The sequence below is a fragment of the Camelus bactrianus genome, chromosome 6 (assembly GCF_048773025.1).
Source record: "Camelus bactrianus isolate YW-2024 breed Bactrian camel chromosome 6, ASM4877302v1, whole genome shotgun sequence".
NCBI lineage: Eukaryota > Metazoa > Chordata > Mammalia > Artiodactyla > Camelidae > Camelus > Camelus bactrianus.
Genome location: NC_133544.1, coordinates 53,827,869 through 53,843,027, shown reverse-complemented (window position 1 = coordinate 53,843,027; position 15,159 = coordinate 53,827,869). Strand labels below are relative to the sequence as shown.

The following is a 15,159-nucleotide window of genomic DNA, read 5'->3' as shown; positions in this document are numbered from 1 at the left end:
AATCAAAGAAGAAGGAGGCTGAGCTAAATTGATGCTTTAATCAAGTACATTGGGTGAAGTTCCTGGCCTGCCCTTATGATGGCATAAACTTTCCTGTGTTTTTAATGACTGTGGTAGGTTCTCTGAGGAATAAGTTGGGGTGTATCCTAAGAAGGGAATTAAAATTCATTTTTCATGATTAGCTAAGATACTCTAGGTTTATGCTTTATACCTCTCCATTAAATACAGCCCTGCTTATTAAGTCTGAAAATATATACAAGAAAAACATAGAAGACAAAAGAAATATAGACAAATCAACACTCGTGGACAGGAAATGATAAGAATATTTTTATTGTATTATTAAATACCATCTTTTTTCCACTGTTACAAATTTGTAGATACTACATGAATGACGATACATAATTTATATTTTATAGTTTGCCGCTATGATGTATTTACACATGCAGTTAGTACCAATGTCATGCTACATTTCCTTAGGAGATGCCCATTCAAAACAAAATGTGAGCAAATGTGAGCAGCTTATCTACTGTAGGAAAATACTTTGGGAGGGTGGAATGTATACCAACCTGCACCTGCAAGTTCAGTATTAACAGTATTAGATTAATTTTAGACTCCTGGGTCATGTTCCCTTTTCTTTTAAAATAACGTACATAATTTAAGCAACATATTTATATCAGAAGTTTTTTCCTTTTGTTTTTTTCTCTCCTGCAGTTTCTCCCTTTTTGGTACTTAAGAAAGAACATAGATACACCAGGATCCAGTAGCCAATAATAAAGGGCCACAATCTCAAAAGTAGAAATGGCATTTAACAGTGATACCATTTAAAAAGCAAAACATCAGAAAAATATTTGGAAGCTAAACACGAATCAAAGTTCAGCACAGTGATTTTTCTGGTTATTGGATATGTCATGGCATCAGCTGCACAGTTAAAAAATGACACATTGCTTTGGGAAGAAAAAGTTAATGCTAAAATTATTTCAGCTGGAATTTGAGATGCTCAAAGACCACTTATTTTTAAGTATTTTATTTTCATAACTTAAATAATCCATACACATCCTGTGTATTAACAGATCTGCAACTTTTGCTATAACTTTACAAATGCTTAAATTGAAAGATGTACATGTATTAAAAAGTTATATATTTACTGAGCCATAAAATTGCAATGGGGCACGATAAATAAAATAATGAGACTATCTGTCCAATTATATTTTGGCTCAAAGTTAATTAAGAAATTAAAAGTAAAACTACTTAGACATAATTATCTAGGGAAAGTAAAGGGTGCAGAATAAAACTCCACCCTCCCCCCCATATGGCAGCTTGGAGTGTGGGGGGGAAAAACCAACCAAATAAACAACCCAAATCTAAAATATTAAGTTACAAATTATTTAAATCCAGTGTTTTCTAAAATAAATGTTCAGGAAAGAACATGCATGTTATGGCAAACATGAAGCCTAAAAGGGTTAACACCGTGTTCATGCTAAGATGGCTACTGCTGATCACTGCTGGGCTGCTGTCTCCTTAGGATTTATTGGCTGAGCCAGAGGAACGACGCAGCTTCATGGACATGCGGCTTTTGCTAGTTCGAGGAGACATTGGAGAGGCCAGGTCAGCCCCGTCTACCTGCGTTGCTGTGGGAGTTTCACTGGGTAGAATCTCTGGGTAGGAGCCTGTGGGAAACAGCAGGAGCATGAGTACAGGTCATCCAACCTCTTGTCCCATAAGAAATAACCTTCTGCTACTGATCTGCAGCATGGATCCCAACCCTTAATGAAGCCTTTTGGGAGGAAAGAGCAAGTCCAAAACTTGCTTGTTTAACAGGCTACTAATATTTTATTTAAAACCCAGTGATTTGGTGGCTCATGTCATCATATTAGCAAGAGAGCACCAATCACTATTTCCAGAGCCAGTACCAACCAGAGAGCTCCCTGGAAAAAGCAATGGGAAGCAAAATCTTTTGAGACAGGGATCCAAAGCACCATTAGCATGCACGAAAAGGCTTAAGAAGCAGGATACAGGGTATAATCAAGAAAAGGGCCTTCATTGCCCAAACTTGAAAAAAAATTGCACCAAATTTTTCCAAAAAGGAACTTAGCAGCATGAGACCATTATATATGCTAGTTATTTAAATATGCTTTGAAGGAGGAGTAAGATAAATTCCTGGGAAAAGGAGGAGGACAAGAACTCTGATCTGAAAGTCAGTCAAAAAAGACAAACTGACCTCTCAGCAATGTCTCAATTTCTAAGACATAAGCAATGCTTTTGTTTTCTTAAATCTTTGCAGTTATACTATCCAGTCATAGCAAGTAGGTAACTAACCAGTAGAATTAGCAGATACAGAAATTTTTAAAGCAGCAAAACAAGTTCAAATTGGAAAATTCTTCATGTCATTTACAAAGTAGCCCTTCACCATTGTACTTTATTTCTGAGTTACAATTTTCTAATATACAGCAGTACTACAGAACTTTGCACACTGCAGGCTGTTAAATATTTCATAAATGAATAAGAAGTTACATTAAAAATAAAAACCCTTCAAAAAACAAAAAGTCTGCAAATATAACAGAGTAACAAAATTTAAAAATTTTTAAGGCACTTTAATCCAGATTTTCTTGGGCTTATGTATATGAAAATTATCTTTATGTGTGTCAAAAACAAACACACACATCATATAAGTTATAGGCTTACACTTATATATAGCTCCTTACTCTGCAGGAAAACTTTTGGCATAATTGTTAGCCACTGTAGCACCTCACTACACCTCACTGTAGACACTTCGGGCTTGGGCATACTTACACTACTATTTACATATAATAAAATATTTGTGTCTAAACTGAAGTTATGGATATTTATAAGGAAACACAACACTGTTCAGTAAGGGGTAAACTCCCTACTGAGATGTCTTAGGAAATTAAGAATGTATCTCTGTAGAACACTTCAAAGTGTTTTTTAAGGCCAAATATTATAATTATACTTAAGAACAAACATACATTGTCAAGGAAAAAATATTTTACCACTACTCCCAATCCAGGTAAATTGTCCTCCTTTTCAAAGTAACTTCTCCAACATTCTTTTCTAATTGAAATGAAGTTGGCCTTCAAAATACAAGGAGAAGGAAATTTATTTCTGTTCACCTTTACTCTTCCTGAGGCTCTGAACTGGTTCATACTGGACTCAGACTGGAAAACCTAGAGGAGAATGTGAATCCATGGCCCTTTTGAGGGAAGCACTGCAGATGGATGGCAGAAGGGCGGTGAAGAGCAGTAGCTCATGCTTTTCTGGTGATGCGTATTATTCCCAGCCAACCATGAGAGGCCTTCCCATGGCTGTTTACCTTGAGATGGCCAATGTTTTCTAGTGGAGGTTTTGGGAGGAAGAGAACTATCACTGCATTTCTTTCTTTGTTGTGAATGAAGAAATGGAGTAGCGAGTAGAAATGAGAAAACAAAAGAGAAGATAGGTAACAGATATGAGAGACACAGTGCAGAATTTTACAGGTGTTAACAGAGGAGCAGAGAATCAGGTTTTTATTATGAAATATAATTGGGCATGCAATGTGTTAGGGTGATGAGGTTTCACAATGGACAAATGCTTTGTAAATTCAAATATACTTACCAACTAACAAAACAAGTTCAAGTAGGAAAAAAGAGAAGAAAAAAAAGCCTATGAGCGGTTCCACAAACATCTACCTTTTAAACTGTTGACTGTGCTGCTGGCATGTCATCCTAATCGCTCAGTCATGAAATCGCTAGGGCTGTGCTGTCCAACGTGGTGGCTACAGCCACTAACATTTAATTAAATAAAACTTTGGCTTCTCGGTGCACTGGCTACATTTCACACATTTCAAGTGTTCAGCAGCCACATGTGGTTAGTGGCAACCATACTGGACAGTTCCATCATCATAGAAAGTTTTATTAGAGAACACTGCTTTAGAGTATGCCAAATTCAAAGAATATTTCCCACAAAAACAGCAATTCCTTGATGCCACCCTTACTGCCTTCAAGGTAAAATCCTCTTTTAGTCAACAGAGTCAAATCAGGCTTTTTAAGTGTGTGTGATATACAGCTATCAGTATGTCCTCATGTTTTAGCAAATGGTATCTGTGACACATACTCGGCATACCCAAACTCTATAAATAATTTATGGTGGATCTCAATTTTAGATGTAAAAAAATACAGTCATACCTACACTTCATTTCCTATCCTATTCTCCCTAAGTACTGATTTATATCTCCTGAGTCATAAAAAATACTGATTTATTTATTTCTATTATTACTATATCCTCAAGTATGAAGTTTAAAAGGCACCTAGGGGCCCCTATATTTTGCATACTGTATCTGTTACTAATGTTCTTGCAGCACTCACACAGACTGTTGTGTATATCTTGATGGTTTAATACATTGCTTCATGTATTGTACATTGATTACAATGAACTATTATTACAAATAACATGATGACTATGACTTTGGGGATCTACAAAGATTATGAAAGGGAACTCAATAGATTGTTATTTATTGTGGCTTTGTTTACAGTGCTTGCTGACAGGCATGACCAGTTTAAAACTGCTAAAGTTACTGGATTAACTAAATATAGCCTTTAAAAATATTGGGATTTTGAAGGCAACTCCAATTAATACTGAACTAAGAGGCAGTGTCATATGTTAAAAAGAGCATGGGCATGGGTTAGACAGACCTAGGTTAAATGACAAGTTTATCATACTATTAGATGTTGGATGTTGGGCAAACTGACCCAAGACAGTTTCCTTATTTATAAAATGGAGACAATACAAGTTACTTTGCGTAGCTGTGGGGGATGAAAGACCACATATGCAAAGATCCAGGCACACAGCAGGTACATGGTAAGTGTAGCTGTGTAATAACACTATGATGAGTAAAAATTAATAGTCTTTGAAATCAGATCAGATGAGGATTAGAAAAGGGACAGAAACTAGAAATATTTTTGAAGCAAATGACCACTTACAAAATTTAATTATTAAAATGTGGAGAACACAACATAATTTAAAGTTTAGTTTTGGGGGAAGTAAAGAATTTATCTAAAATACAACTTTATATTAAAGGATAGATTACCCAAATAATCTTACTGCTTTAATATCGTTAAAGGAGTTGAATAATTAAGATTAGTGTGGATGAACCAGTGAATGTCATAAAGGAAGTAACACATAATTTAAAATAAAATAGTACAGAAACACAGGCAAACAAGAGGTTTCATATTAAGATAGTCAAGAATTATTATTATTGCAGACTTAGATCGTATCAGTTTAAGCCTGTCATATTTTATCTGCTTACAAATGGGAAAAGTGGGTATAGGATAGATTAATGATATTTGAGTTCATGCAGATAACAAATGGTAGAACTTGTATTTAAGTCCAGATCAGTCTGATTCCAAAGCCCATAGTCCTCTCATGGCAACCTTAAAATGATATGAAAAATAAGGGAATTAAAAAATTTTTTTCTCAACGTGTAGAAGAGTAAAAAGCGTTCAAAATAAAAACTTCTAACAACTTCTAATTTGCAAATATGACAGACTGTTGGTCAGTTTCTCTCCTCTCTCAATTTCAAGAAGGGACTGAAAATATTTAGAATAAATGAGTATAATAGTTAAGATCATATACTCTGATGTCAGACTCTGGCTTTACTCTGGGTAAGCTTTTTTACCCCCTCATCTCATGGAACTACCATGAAGATTCAATGACAGAATGTATGTATAGTACTTAGCACAGAGCCTGGCATTCAGTAATTGCACTATTTTATTATTTTCATTACAAAAATTTTACATCTGAATTAATGTTTTAAGTGGTAACTGAACCCAGTAATTAATGTCACAAAAGGTTAATGGACTTTATTTACGATTAATATTATTTGCTTCTTGGTCAACAACATATAAGCCAAATTCAAAGTCTGAAACACTGAAAACAGAATACATTTGGCTACTTTTAATTTCAGGCTAACCTAGTGACAAATAAATATGATTAGGAATTTGTTTTTAAAAACATAGTAAACAAACTTACAGCTTTTGTTAAGTTGAGGGAAATTGGCACTTAGAAATAACATTTAAGATATATAGAAAATAACTATTTTCTGAAGAGCTAAAATATTTTCTTCCAGATCATTTCAAAGCCTGGGAAAAGGAGAAAAGTTTAACGGCTAAATTTGATGATTCATTCCATTCAGCTTCAAGGACATGGGTCTGACAATCATAATAGTATCCCATCTACATGTGGCAATACAGATTTTGTGAATTAACAGCAAAACTGAGGTTAAAGTGAAGGAAGATTAGATGCTACTCTACATTTCCACAAGCACTCTAGATTATCTCTTAATCTGATGGCATAGAAATATTTGAATCTCATTATTAAATTTTTATAATATTTACTTAAATAGGAACCTATACGCTTCCTGAAGGTAATTATACAAAGTGGTATGTATCGGTAGATATATGTACATTTATGTGGCATATAGTTGACCCTCAAACATGAGGGGTTAGGAGTGCCAACCCTCTGCATAATGTGCTTGTAACTTACGGTCAGCCTCCATACGTGCAGTTCCTCCCTATAGATGCTCTGGTTCCCCTACATCCATAGTTCCGCATCCACAGATTCAACCAACATCAGACTGTGTAGTACTGTAATATTTACTACTGAAAAAACTGCATGTATAAGTGGACCTGTGCAGTTCAAACCCATGTTATGCAAGGGTCAACTGTATATGTGTATACACACACACACACGAATATATTCATATATAGAATCAAATACCAATCAACCCTTTAGTTTTCGAAGTACTAAAATTTCTAACTTAATTCATAGAAAAACAAATCCAGAGGGAGGTATCTACTAGCTCAATTAAAATAACAGAGTGTTAGAGGTAATTGTAGATATGCTTACACAATAGGCATTCAAAAATATTTAGGGCTGATGATATTGAAAAAGATATAATACTTGAAAAAGCTATGGGTGTATATTTAATGAGACAGATAATTAATATTTACTGTGCACTTTTGGTAAAACATGATTCTGTTTCTTGTTGTAGGCATTCTAGGGTTTCTTTTATTTAAAAAAAAACAGATTTGGAAAGACATTGTGGCACTATGGGAAAATATCTAGATTTTACACTACCAATATAATCTGGCCAAGAAGGGGAGCAATTTTATTTTAAAGTATAGAGTCAAGAGGACAGGGGCTCATGAATATAAAAAAAGTTAAAAAAGAAGGTCACTGCAAAACTTTTGATATTTTCCACACACACGGCTGACAAAGATAAAAGGATTTTTTCCTGTAATTTTTTTTTTAAAAATAAAGGACATGAAAAAATCTAATAATATTTTAATGTAGTTATGGAAGATCAACAAACTGTGACATCACAATATCTCCCGCAATGACCTTAGGGATAAAAATAAATTCCCTTAAGTATCAGTCTACTGTCACAGACAGAGTCCATTCTGAGAAAATACAGTTAAGAAATTTATGGATCAACTATGATACACCAAAAATGTTTTTCATTATCTATTTAAGTAATACTAAAAATTATCTAGAAAAATTCCCTTTTGAATTTCAATGTCATCACAGTTGGTGCATTACTGTTAACCAGGAAGTAAGTTTTAAATAATCTTGAGCCAAGTTAAGTAAACTTAAAAAATAGTATTTTTCCACTACTCCACTGAATAGAATTATATTATAGGTTTGATTAGAAAGAATAGATCATATCCTTTAAATGGTTATCATACTGGTATTCCTTTAAAACTTAATTTCAAATTATTGCATTAGTATTGATTAATATTATTTTATATACATGGGGTATGCACAGGATATCTAAAGTTGATTCTCAATTGCAGGTTTTAAAAAAAATTTTTATTAAAAAAAAACTTTTTTTAACGGAGGTACTGGGGATTGAACCCAGGACCTCATGCATGCTAAGCATGTGTTCTACCACTGAGCTATAACCTCCCACCACAACTGCAGTTTTGAATGCATATAAATTTTATCCTTACGTTAAAAAGTAAAAATAAACCTAAAAATCTTCATTCCATTATGAAATTTTTACAAACTGTAAGTCAGCTCCACATGACTATTAAGTATGTCCTATTTCATGTCTTCTCTCTCCACTTTGACTTCAAACTTTAAAGGGAGTTCTATATGTATGGGGTGGCTTATGACAAGAAAATAAAAATTTGAGATGATTGGGGAAAAAAATCATTCTTCAGATATCATAATGTTTTTGTTACCATAAAGGAGTAAATATTTCATTTTTATATTATTGTGTTGAATTGAAAACCACTGATAAAACTTTTTATCTTTCATAACTATTAAAGTCTGCCAGAAAAAACCCATAAAAATGTATTCAGTAATACTGGAAGTTATTCACAGGTAAAAACACTTAAAAAATTCAAGTGCATGTTTCTAATGGTTCCTAAAGGCAAAGACAATTTAAAAAAAGTAATACGTACAACATTATAAAATGACTATAACTCAATAAAAAAATGTAAAAGAGAAAGAAAAAAATTAACTGAAGAACCTTGACTGTATCCTTTACCTAATGTCTCAGAAAGTGAGAATACCACTTACTTCCCATATTATACATCTGGCCAAATGTGCAGGATAATATGCAAAATATAAGAAAAACATTAAGAGAAAGAATATGAAAGACTCCAGCTGGTAAACAACTACAACATGAAAACTGACAGCCTTTCTACATTTAAGTGGAAAAGTTAGTCTGAATGTGGCCTTATTACCAATATTTTTCATTTGAGAGATTTATGGGTTGCCTATACGATAACAAATAACAAAAGTATTATCCATATCTATTTTAATGTCTGATATTTTACCAGATATTCTCTATTATTAAAAGTGACATTTCTAGGTATACTTAACTAGTTTTTGTTTTGTTGTTCATTAATTTACTTTTTCTATCCTTCTTTTGCCATCTTTCTTATCGCCAAACTGAATAATTTTAGATGGTGTCAATTCACTGAAACAAATCTTAACACTTTTAAATCTCTCCTTCAAAAGATTCAACCTCTTCTAATATAACTTTCTCTTTGCTAGGTCTTTTATATATTAATTGAAAGGGCTCCACATTTTTTTGTAAAATTATTTTTATAATGGCCAATAAAAATGATGACAGGAATGGAAACTTTAATTTCATCAACTAAACCTCAACTGAGAATTATAGTAATTATTTTTGAAACAAATTAGGCCAGAAAATACTGCGCCATTTAAACATATTTAATGTATATAGTATAAAGAGAATTTGAAGGCTTATTACGATGAACTTCAAGTGTATTGTATTCTCTTTTCCTGCTTCCCTTAAACATCATTAAAACAGTTATCTTTGTATTTCAGGTGCCTAGTATAGTATGAGGCACACAACAGAATAACTATTTGATGAGTTAAGATATCCAGTAACAATGCAACACATTACAAAATACAAAGACATCATTTCAGTTCAGTAGTACTACTTTTTCATGCTGAGAAACAAAAAGGTCTATGCAACAAGGTGTAACTAACTTCAACCAAGGGTTCTACTATTAGTTATTTTTATCCCAGAACCAGTGTTAGTGTTTCATGCAGACCTGGGTTAGTAAGTATAATTCTGGAAGAAATTTAGAGACAATTTCTGAAATGTTTAGTATGAACCAGGGCAGTGTTAAGTTTGCTTATTAACTGAGTTACAAGCTTAGTGCTTGCTAACTTTAAAAAAAGGAAATGGGGGAAGAACAAAGGGTGTTTTGGTTGACACTTTGTCTTACCTTCAGATAAACAGAACTGATATTTAATGATCTAAAGAGGGAAAATAAAATAAATGAAACAATCATAAGGAGTGCAAAGTATTACAGAATAGGAAGGCCATGAGTCATTTATTTTCTTACTGATTTCTTCAAAATTAGTTAATTGCAAAATGCAGTACCCTCTTATAATCTTTAAATATTTATAAGATAATTTAGTCTGCTAAGTACTTCTAACTCTAGACCAGTTATTTTAACTTTATTTGTGAAATCAGCGCTGATAAGGCAATATTCTTGGCCATAAAATTTGATCCTCTGAAGTTGAGAGAGTCCCTGCTCAACTTGTGTTTCTATTGCAGATACTTCAGTAAAGATTCATGAAACACAATAGTCACTGCCCATTAGCTAAGATAAAATGTGCTTGGTGCTTTTACGAAGATTGTTGACTTTTAGAGGAACTGCATATAGGTAAAAGTATAAATCAAATTTACAGGCCAAATATTCAATAATAATGACAAATATTTATATATCAATGACTAGAATTTTATTCAAGCAAGTTTTCCATTATTTTAAGAGTTTTTAGAACAAAAGGGTATTGCATTTCAAGTTTCAATAATGACCAGTAACTAATACTTGCTTTTAATCTTACCGGCATCAGATGGTAAATGATGGTAGGGAGCTGGAGAAAAAACCTGTGCTGCAAAATCTTCAAAGGTTGTTGGTTCTAAATGGTGCTGGACAATTGTTTGCAGATACCGCGCTCTCTCCTCATAGCTGATTTCCTTCAGTTAAGGATGAACTTAAATACAGCTTACATTGGAAAAGAATGTATCTCATGGAAAAGGACTACTATGATTACTAAGCCATTACTTCTTAATAAATAAAATTATTTACTATTCTTGCATATCATTAAAAGTATAGCCTTTTAAAGAGTAAAAATACAGCTTTTAACATAAGTTTATTCTTCTGGATACCACTACACTTGACAGCTTAACAGGGAGACATTTATTAGAAAATAATTAATAGTAAACTGTTGGAAGAAAGAAAGGTAACAGTTTACTTGGGAAAGGATTCAACTGCTTTCAGGTCAGCCTAGGCTCATCTTATCTTGTCAATCAGCTTCGATCTGCAGCTGTACTCTAAAAAGCCACACAATAAATATAATGCTGCCTAAAATACTGTCTGAAATTGTTTTTCATTTCTAATGATACATTGTAAAAAAAAAATTCCTGCATATCTTCTTCTTCTTCTAAAATCCCTGCATCTTCTCAACAATTGTTCTCATTGTGAATGGAAGACTACTGTTGCTGTAATCCTCAAATAACTCCATGCGGTTAAGATAAATACATAGTAGAATTTTTATGTCAGAAAAAATACCTAGTCAATTATAACACTGAAACAAGCAGGAATATTTGCAAAGAGTCCACAGGACTCCTAAATACTGTCTAACAAAGCATCTACAGGGCACTGACACTGACAGAAAAATACTGTACTTCCCTTTCACCACATTTTCTTCTCTGATATTATTGACAAGCAACCAGTACCTTGAAGTGTTGTTGCTTTTGAACAACCCACTCCAGGCTTCCTGTTTCAGCAGGCCTGATTGTGCTGTTAGCACAGAGAGGGCGAGAAAGAGAGAGAATATTTCTGTTGTTCACGAAAGCAACTATGGAAATGGCTGTCAAAATGTAGAGCAGCAGGCAGCAACATACAATTATCAGGAAAAACTCACATGCTGACTTCATGTCGTATAGTTCCTGAACTGAGAAATCAGTTAACCTTTCTTCTACAACTTTTAAAACTTTTCCTGCTGTACCCAGTGTGCTATGTTGATAGGCTTTATATCAGACATTTATATAAGTATAAAGGATAATAAAAATTTGCCTATTGGTTCTTTATTCACTGATTTTTTTCCAAAACCCATTTTAATATTTTCCCCACAAACTTCATTATTTTCTCTCTTTAAAACTGCAATTCAATGGTTGTAGTTCTACTGTTCTAGAAATTGTAGACCAAGTCTACAAACAGGACAGAAAAAAAATTTTGAGAGGAGGGTAATTTAAAATGTTAATTCAGTGGGAGATGCCATAGCCAGTTAAATTTACAAAAGGTTACTGATTAGGAAGAGAAAAAAAAAAACAGAGTGAACGGTAAGACTATAGTCATTATGCACTTGACTTAGACTGTGATGTATTTTGCCCTCAAAATGGCTTGAGTAATCTCTTCTACAATTTATTTTATCTATCAAATATTGAAATAATCTGACTTCCAATTCCTTCCAATTCATTATTTTCAATTCTGGAGTTGAACTTCAAAATAATCTTACTTCTGAAATGGGTAGCAACAGGACAAGATGCTACATTAAAATGATCAGTGGTAAAGATTTCATGGAAGGATCATATAGATACTTTTGAGTGTTAACACAGAAAAGTAATATAGCACACTTTAAAAAGAGGGTATATGCTTATAAATGGAAGAGGATGAAACTGATGGTTCAATCTAAATAATACCACATATCTCACAACTTGTTGGAAAGTACTTTTTTCATTGGGGGAGATTCACAGCTGCCGAATTTTCTGCAGTTAATAGAGTCCTTTGATTCACAGCAGTGCCCCTTGTACAAAAAATACTGGCCTTTGTGTATTACCAGAAACTAATTTTCTATTTGGCTGAAAAGGGAAAAATGGGGTTATTGCTTCTCCCTCCTACAGAGCTTTTCATTATGCCTGATGCACTCAACTTCTAAGCTCTTCTGAGAAAAAAAATAACTGAAGAGGCAAGAGGTAGAAAAATGAGCTTGTTAGCACATTAGAAGTGAAGTATCTTGGTGGGCCCTAGAAATTCCCAGTGGTGTGTTAACTTATCACTCTATGCATGCTGGCACTGATAGTCTCCCAATTGATCACTCTCTTTTCGCACCAAAGGTGCTGCCAGGAAGCAAAGGCTGAAGGCCCACAGGAGAACAGTCTGCTATCAAAACAAGCTGTTTTTAAAAGTCTGCTTGAATGGGTAAAATGCTTCATGAAAAGTAGGGTGGAGACACCTACCTGCTTTTAAAATGCTCTACTTTCAGAAGGTCTATAAATGAAATATTTTACTTTATCTTATTATATTCAGACTTTACACAAAAATTAGTCAGAAAGAAAGCAAATTTAATATTTCTAAAACAGGGAGGATATTTCCAATGTAGTAAAATGTATTAGAGCAAGAAATGACTATCTAGATAAAATATATTTTTGAAGTATAATTCTATTTCACTATACAAAAGAGATTTATAAAACTTTGAAGAAACCCTAATATAAACCTACATAAACTAAAATTATCTAGACATAATGTATTCATTTTGTATAAAAACACATGATGTATTTAATAAAACTGTAAAAAATCATTACTGAAAATGATGCTCTCTAAAATGACTTTTTAAAGTTTAAATAGAGGTGGCAGAGTGAAGGAAAACAATCATTAATGATTGAATTTAAATGAAAAACTGCTGTGCTTATCACAAATCAGGCAGGCTAATGCCTGAGGTTTCCTTTTGTGGGGTTAATTTCAGAAAACACTGTTAGCTTAGTAAATTATTATAGTCTACAATAATACCTTCTAAAAGCTAAATATTCTTTATAATTTTCCAAGTTTGAGGTAGCCAAATAAACAACAACATTATCAAAACGACTCAATCTATAGTACTTACATCTTTTCCCGTTTTACTTTGGAAAATATATATTAAGATGACATAATGAACTCTAAGTACTTAAACCATAGCCCTGAGTCCACAAACAAGGTGCTTTTTGTGATTGAGATGATAATAAAGTTTCAAACAGAGATGTTAGCATCTGCAATGGTAACCATAATCCAAAACGGTTAATTCCCATATTTCCTTATAATAGGTCAGACACTTATTCCATAAAAGGCAGCTCTCTAGGGAAGAGTTATTAGTACCTATAAATCGAGTGTTATACACAAACTTGATGACTAACAACAACAGGATAGCTCAAGCTATATTTTGACTGTGAGTGCATGTTGCCATTGGCACTGAAATGACAAAAACTGAAATGGCTGAGATAAAAAGGTGATGGTAAACTTGCAAATTCAGAATAAAATTTAAAGTACAAGTCTAAGCTGAATTAAGATTTCTGTTGCAAATCTGAAACAAACCAAGCCAAAACTAGCTAATAAAAAGCCATTTGATGAAGGAGACTTTTAACTGGTAGGAATCTTTGATGCAGAACTAGCCAATCGAAAGAAATCACACACAGGTGCTGCAATCACAGCACTATAATTATCCACTAATCCTCTTCCTACTTTCTGCAGAAGCAGAAAAAGAGGGAAAGAATATTACTATTCTAAAAATAATAAAAGGGAACGAAATGCTTTCTATAGCATAAACAAACAGTTTAAACCTAATCTGTATTTCATTCATATGAAATTAACATCATTATTCATTTTAAGGAACTACTTTTGATTTTTATGTATGAAATTATTTATGGCTCTCTGTCACTGCGTCCAGACCAGCTGTCACGAAACCAGGGTTCAATTTCAGCCCATTTCTGGAAGGAGGTGCATGGATTCTCTGTGCCACAGTTTACCTGAATGTTAAATGGGGATACTACCACCTGCTCCTATTTATGTCACAGGGGTGTTGAAGATAAAGGATATAAATTCAGGGTAACCCGAAAGTCCCCCTACATCTGTGCTGACAAAAGTTTATTTTGACTTTTGACTCAAGTATTTGTAAACAGCAGGTGCTGTCTCCATGAGGACAATTTTCAGTATCGATTTAAGAAATGTATCTGTATTCATGTACAAGAAATCTTTGATAATATGTCTTGTTTATGATATGTACAGAGGAACTTTTGACTTATAAGAGAAAACTTGATTTCTCATGAGAAAAAAGACATTATATGAAGAAAAGAGACTGCAAACAGTACATTATAGTATCCTTTTTCCAATTTTACTAATGATAGGGAGAATGTACTCACTAATGTAAAGGTAGATTTGGTTTTAAGGAAGCAACAACTCTTCATTCTCCACAATAATTTTCTTCATAATATAATGTAATTTTGAACTGCTTTTGCAGTTAGAAAAGGCAAAACCTTTAGTTTTGTGATCACTAATTCTGTGGCACAACCCAGGAGGTTGTATAAACACTTAGGTCAAGTGTAATTTGTGACTAGTCTCATAGAAACAGAAATATGTGGGTGTGTATGTATATGTATGTTTATGTGTATATGTATATATATTATACTAGTAAGAATGAATATACAGTATACTTTTTCATAAAAAGGAGTAATGAAAATTTTAACTGTAAGCAGACATCAGAGGCATATCACTGCTTAATTACCTCTTAAATTCAATTTTAATGTTTTCTTTCCTAAACCAGAAAAGAAAAACCTACTGGCTCCTTTTTAAGCAAAAGCAAAGCATG

The 15,159-nt window shown here is 33.3% G+C and overlaps 1 protein-coding gene across 9 annotated transcripts in view; it reads right to left on the bottom strand.

Moving 5' to 3' along the window:
* Positions 1 to 314: 314 nt before the first annotated feature.
* RALGAPA1 (Ral GTPase activating protein catalytic subunit alpha 1) overlaps positions 315 to 15,159 on the bottom strand; it is a 204,395-nt gene continuing 189,550 nt past the window's right edge. For 8 of the 9 annotated variants that reach the window (XM_074365640.1, XM_074365641.1, XM_074365643.1 and 5 more), the window contains 2 exons: positions 10,384 to 10,508; positions 315 to 1,667 (listed from right to left, as the gene is read on the bottom strand). In XM_074365640.1, coding sequence (XP_074221741.1) covers positions 1,519 to 1,667; positions 10,384 to 10,508 — 274 coding nt within the window. In that variant the 3' untranslated portion in view covers positions 315 to 1,518. Of the gene's footprint in view, positions 1,668 to 9,758; positions 9,790 to 10,383; positions 10,509 to 15,159 lie in introns of those variants that run through there. The other variant, XM_074365642.1, reaches the window with a different exon arrangement.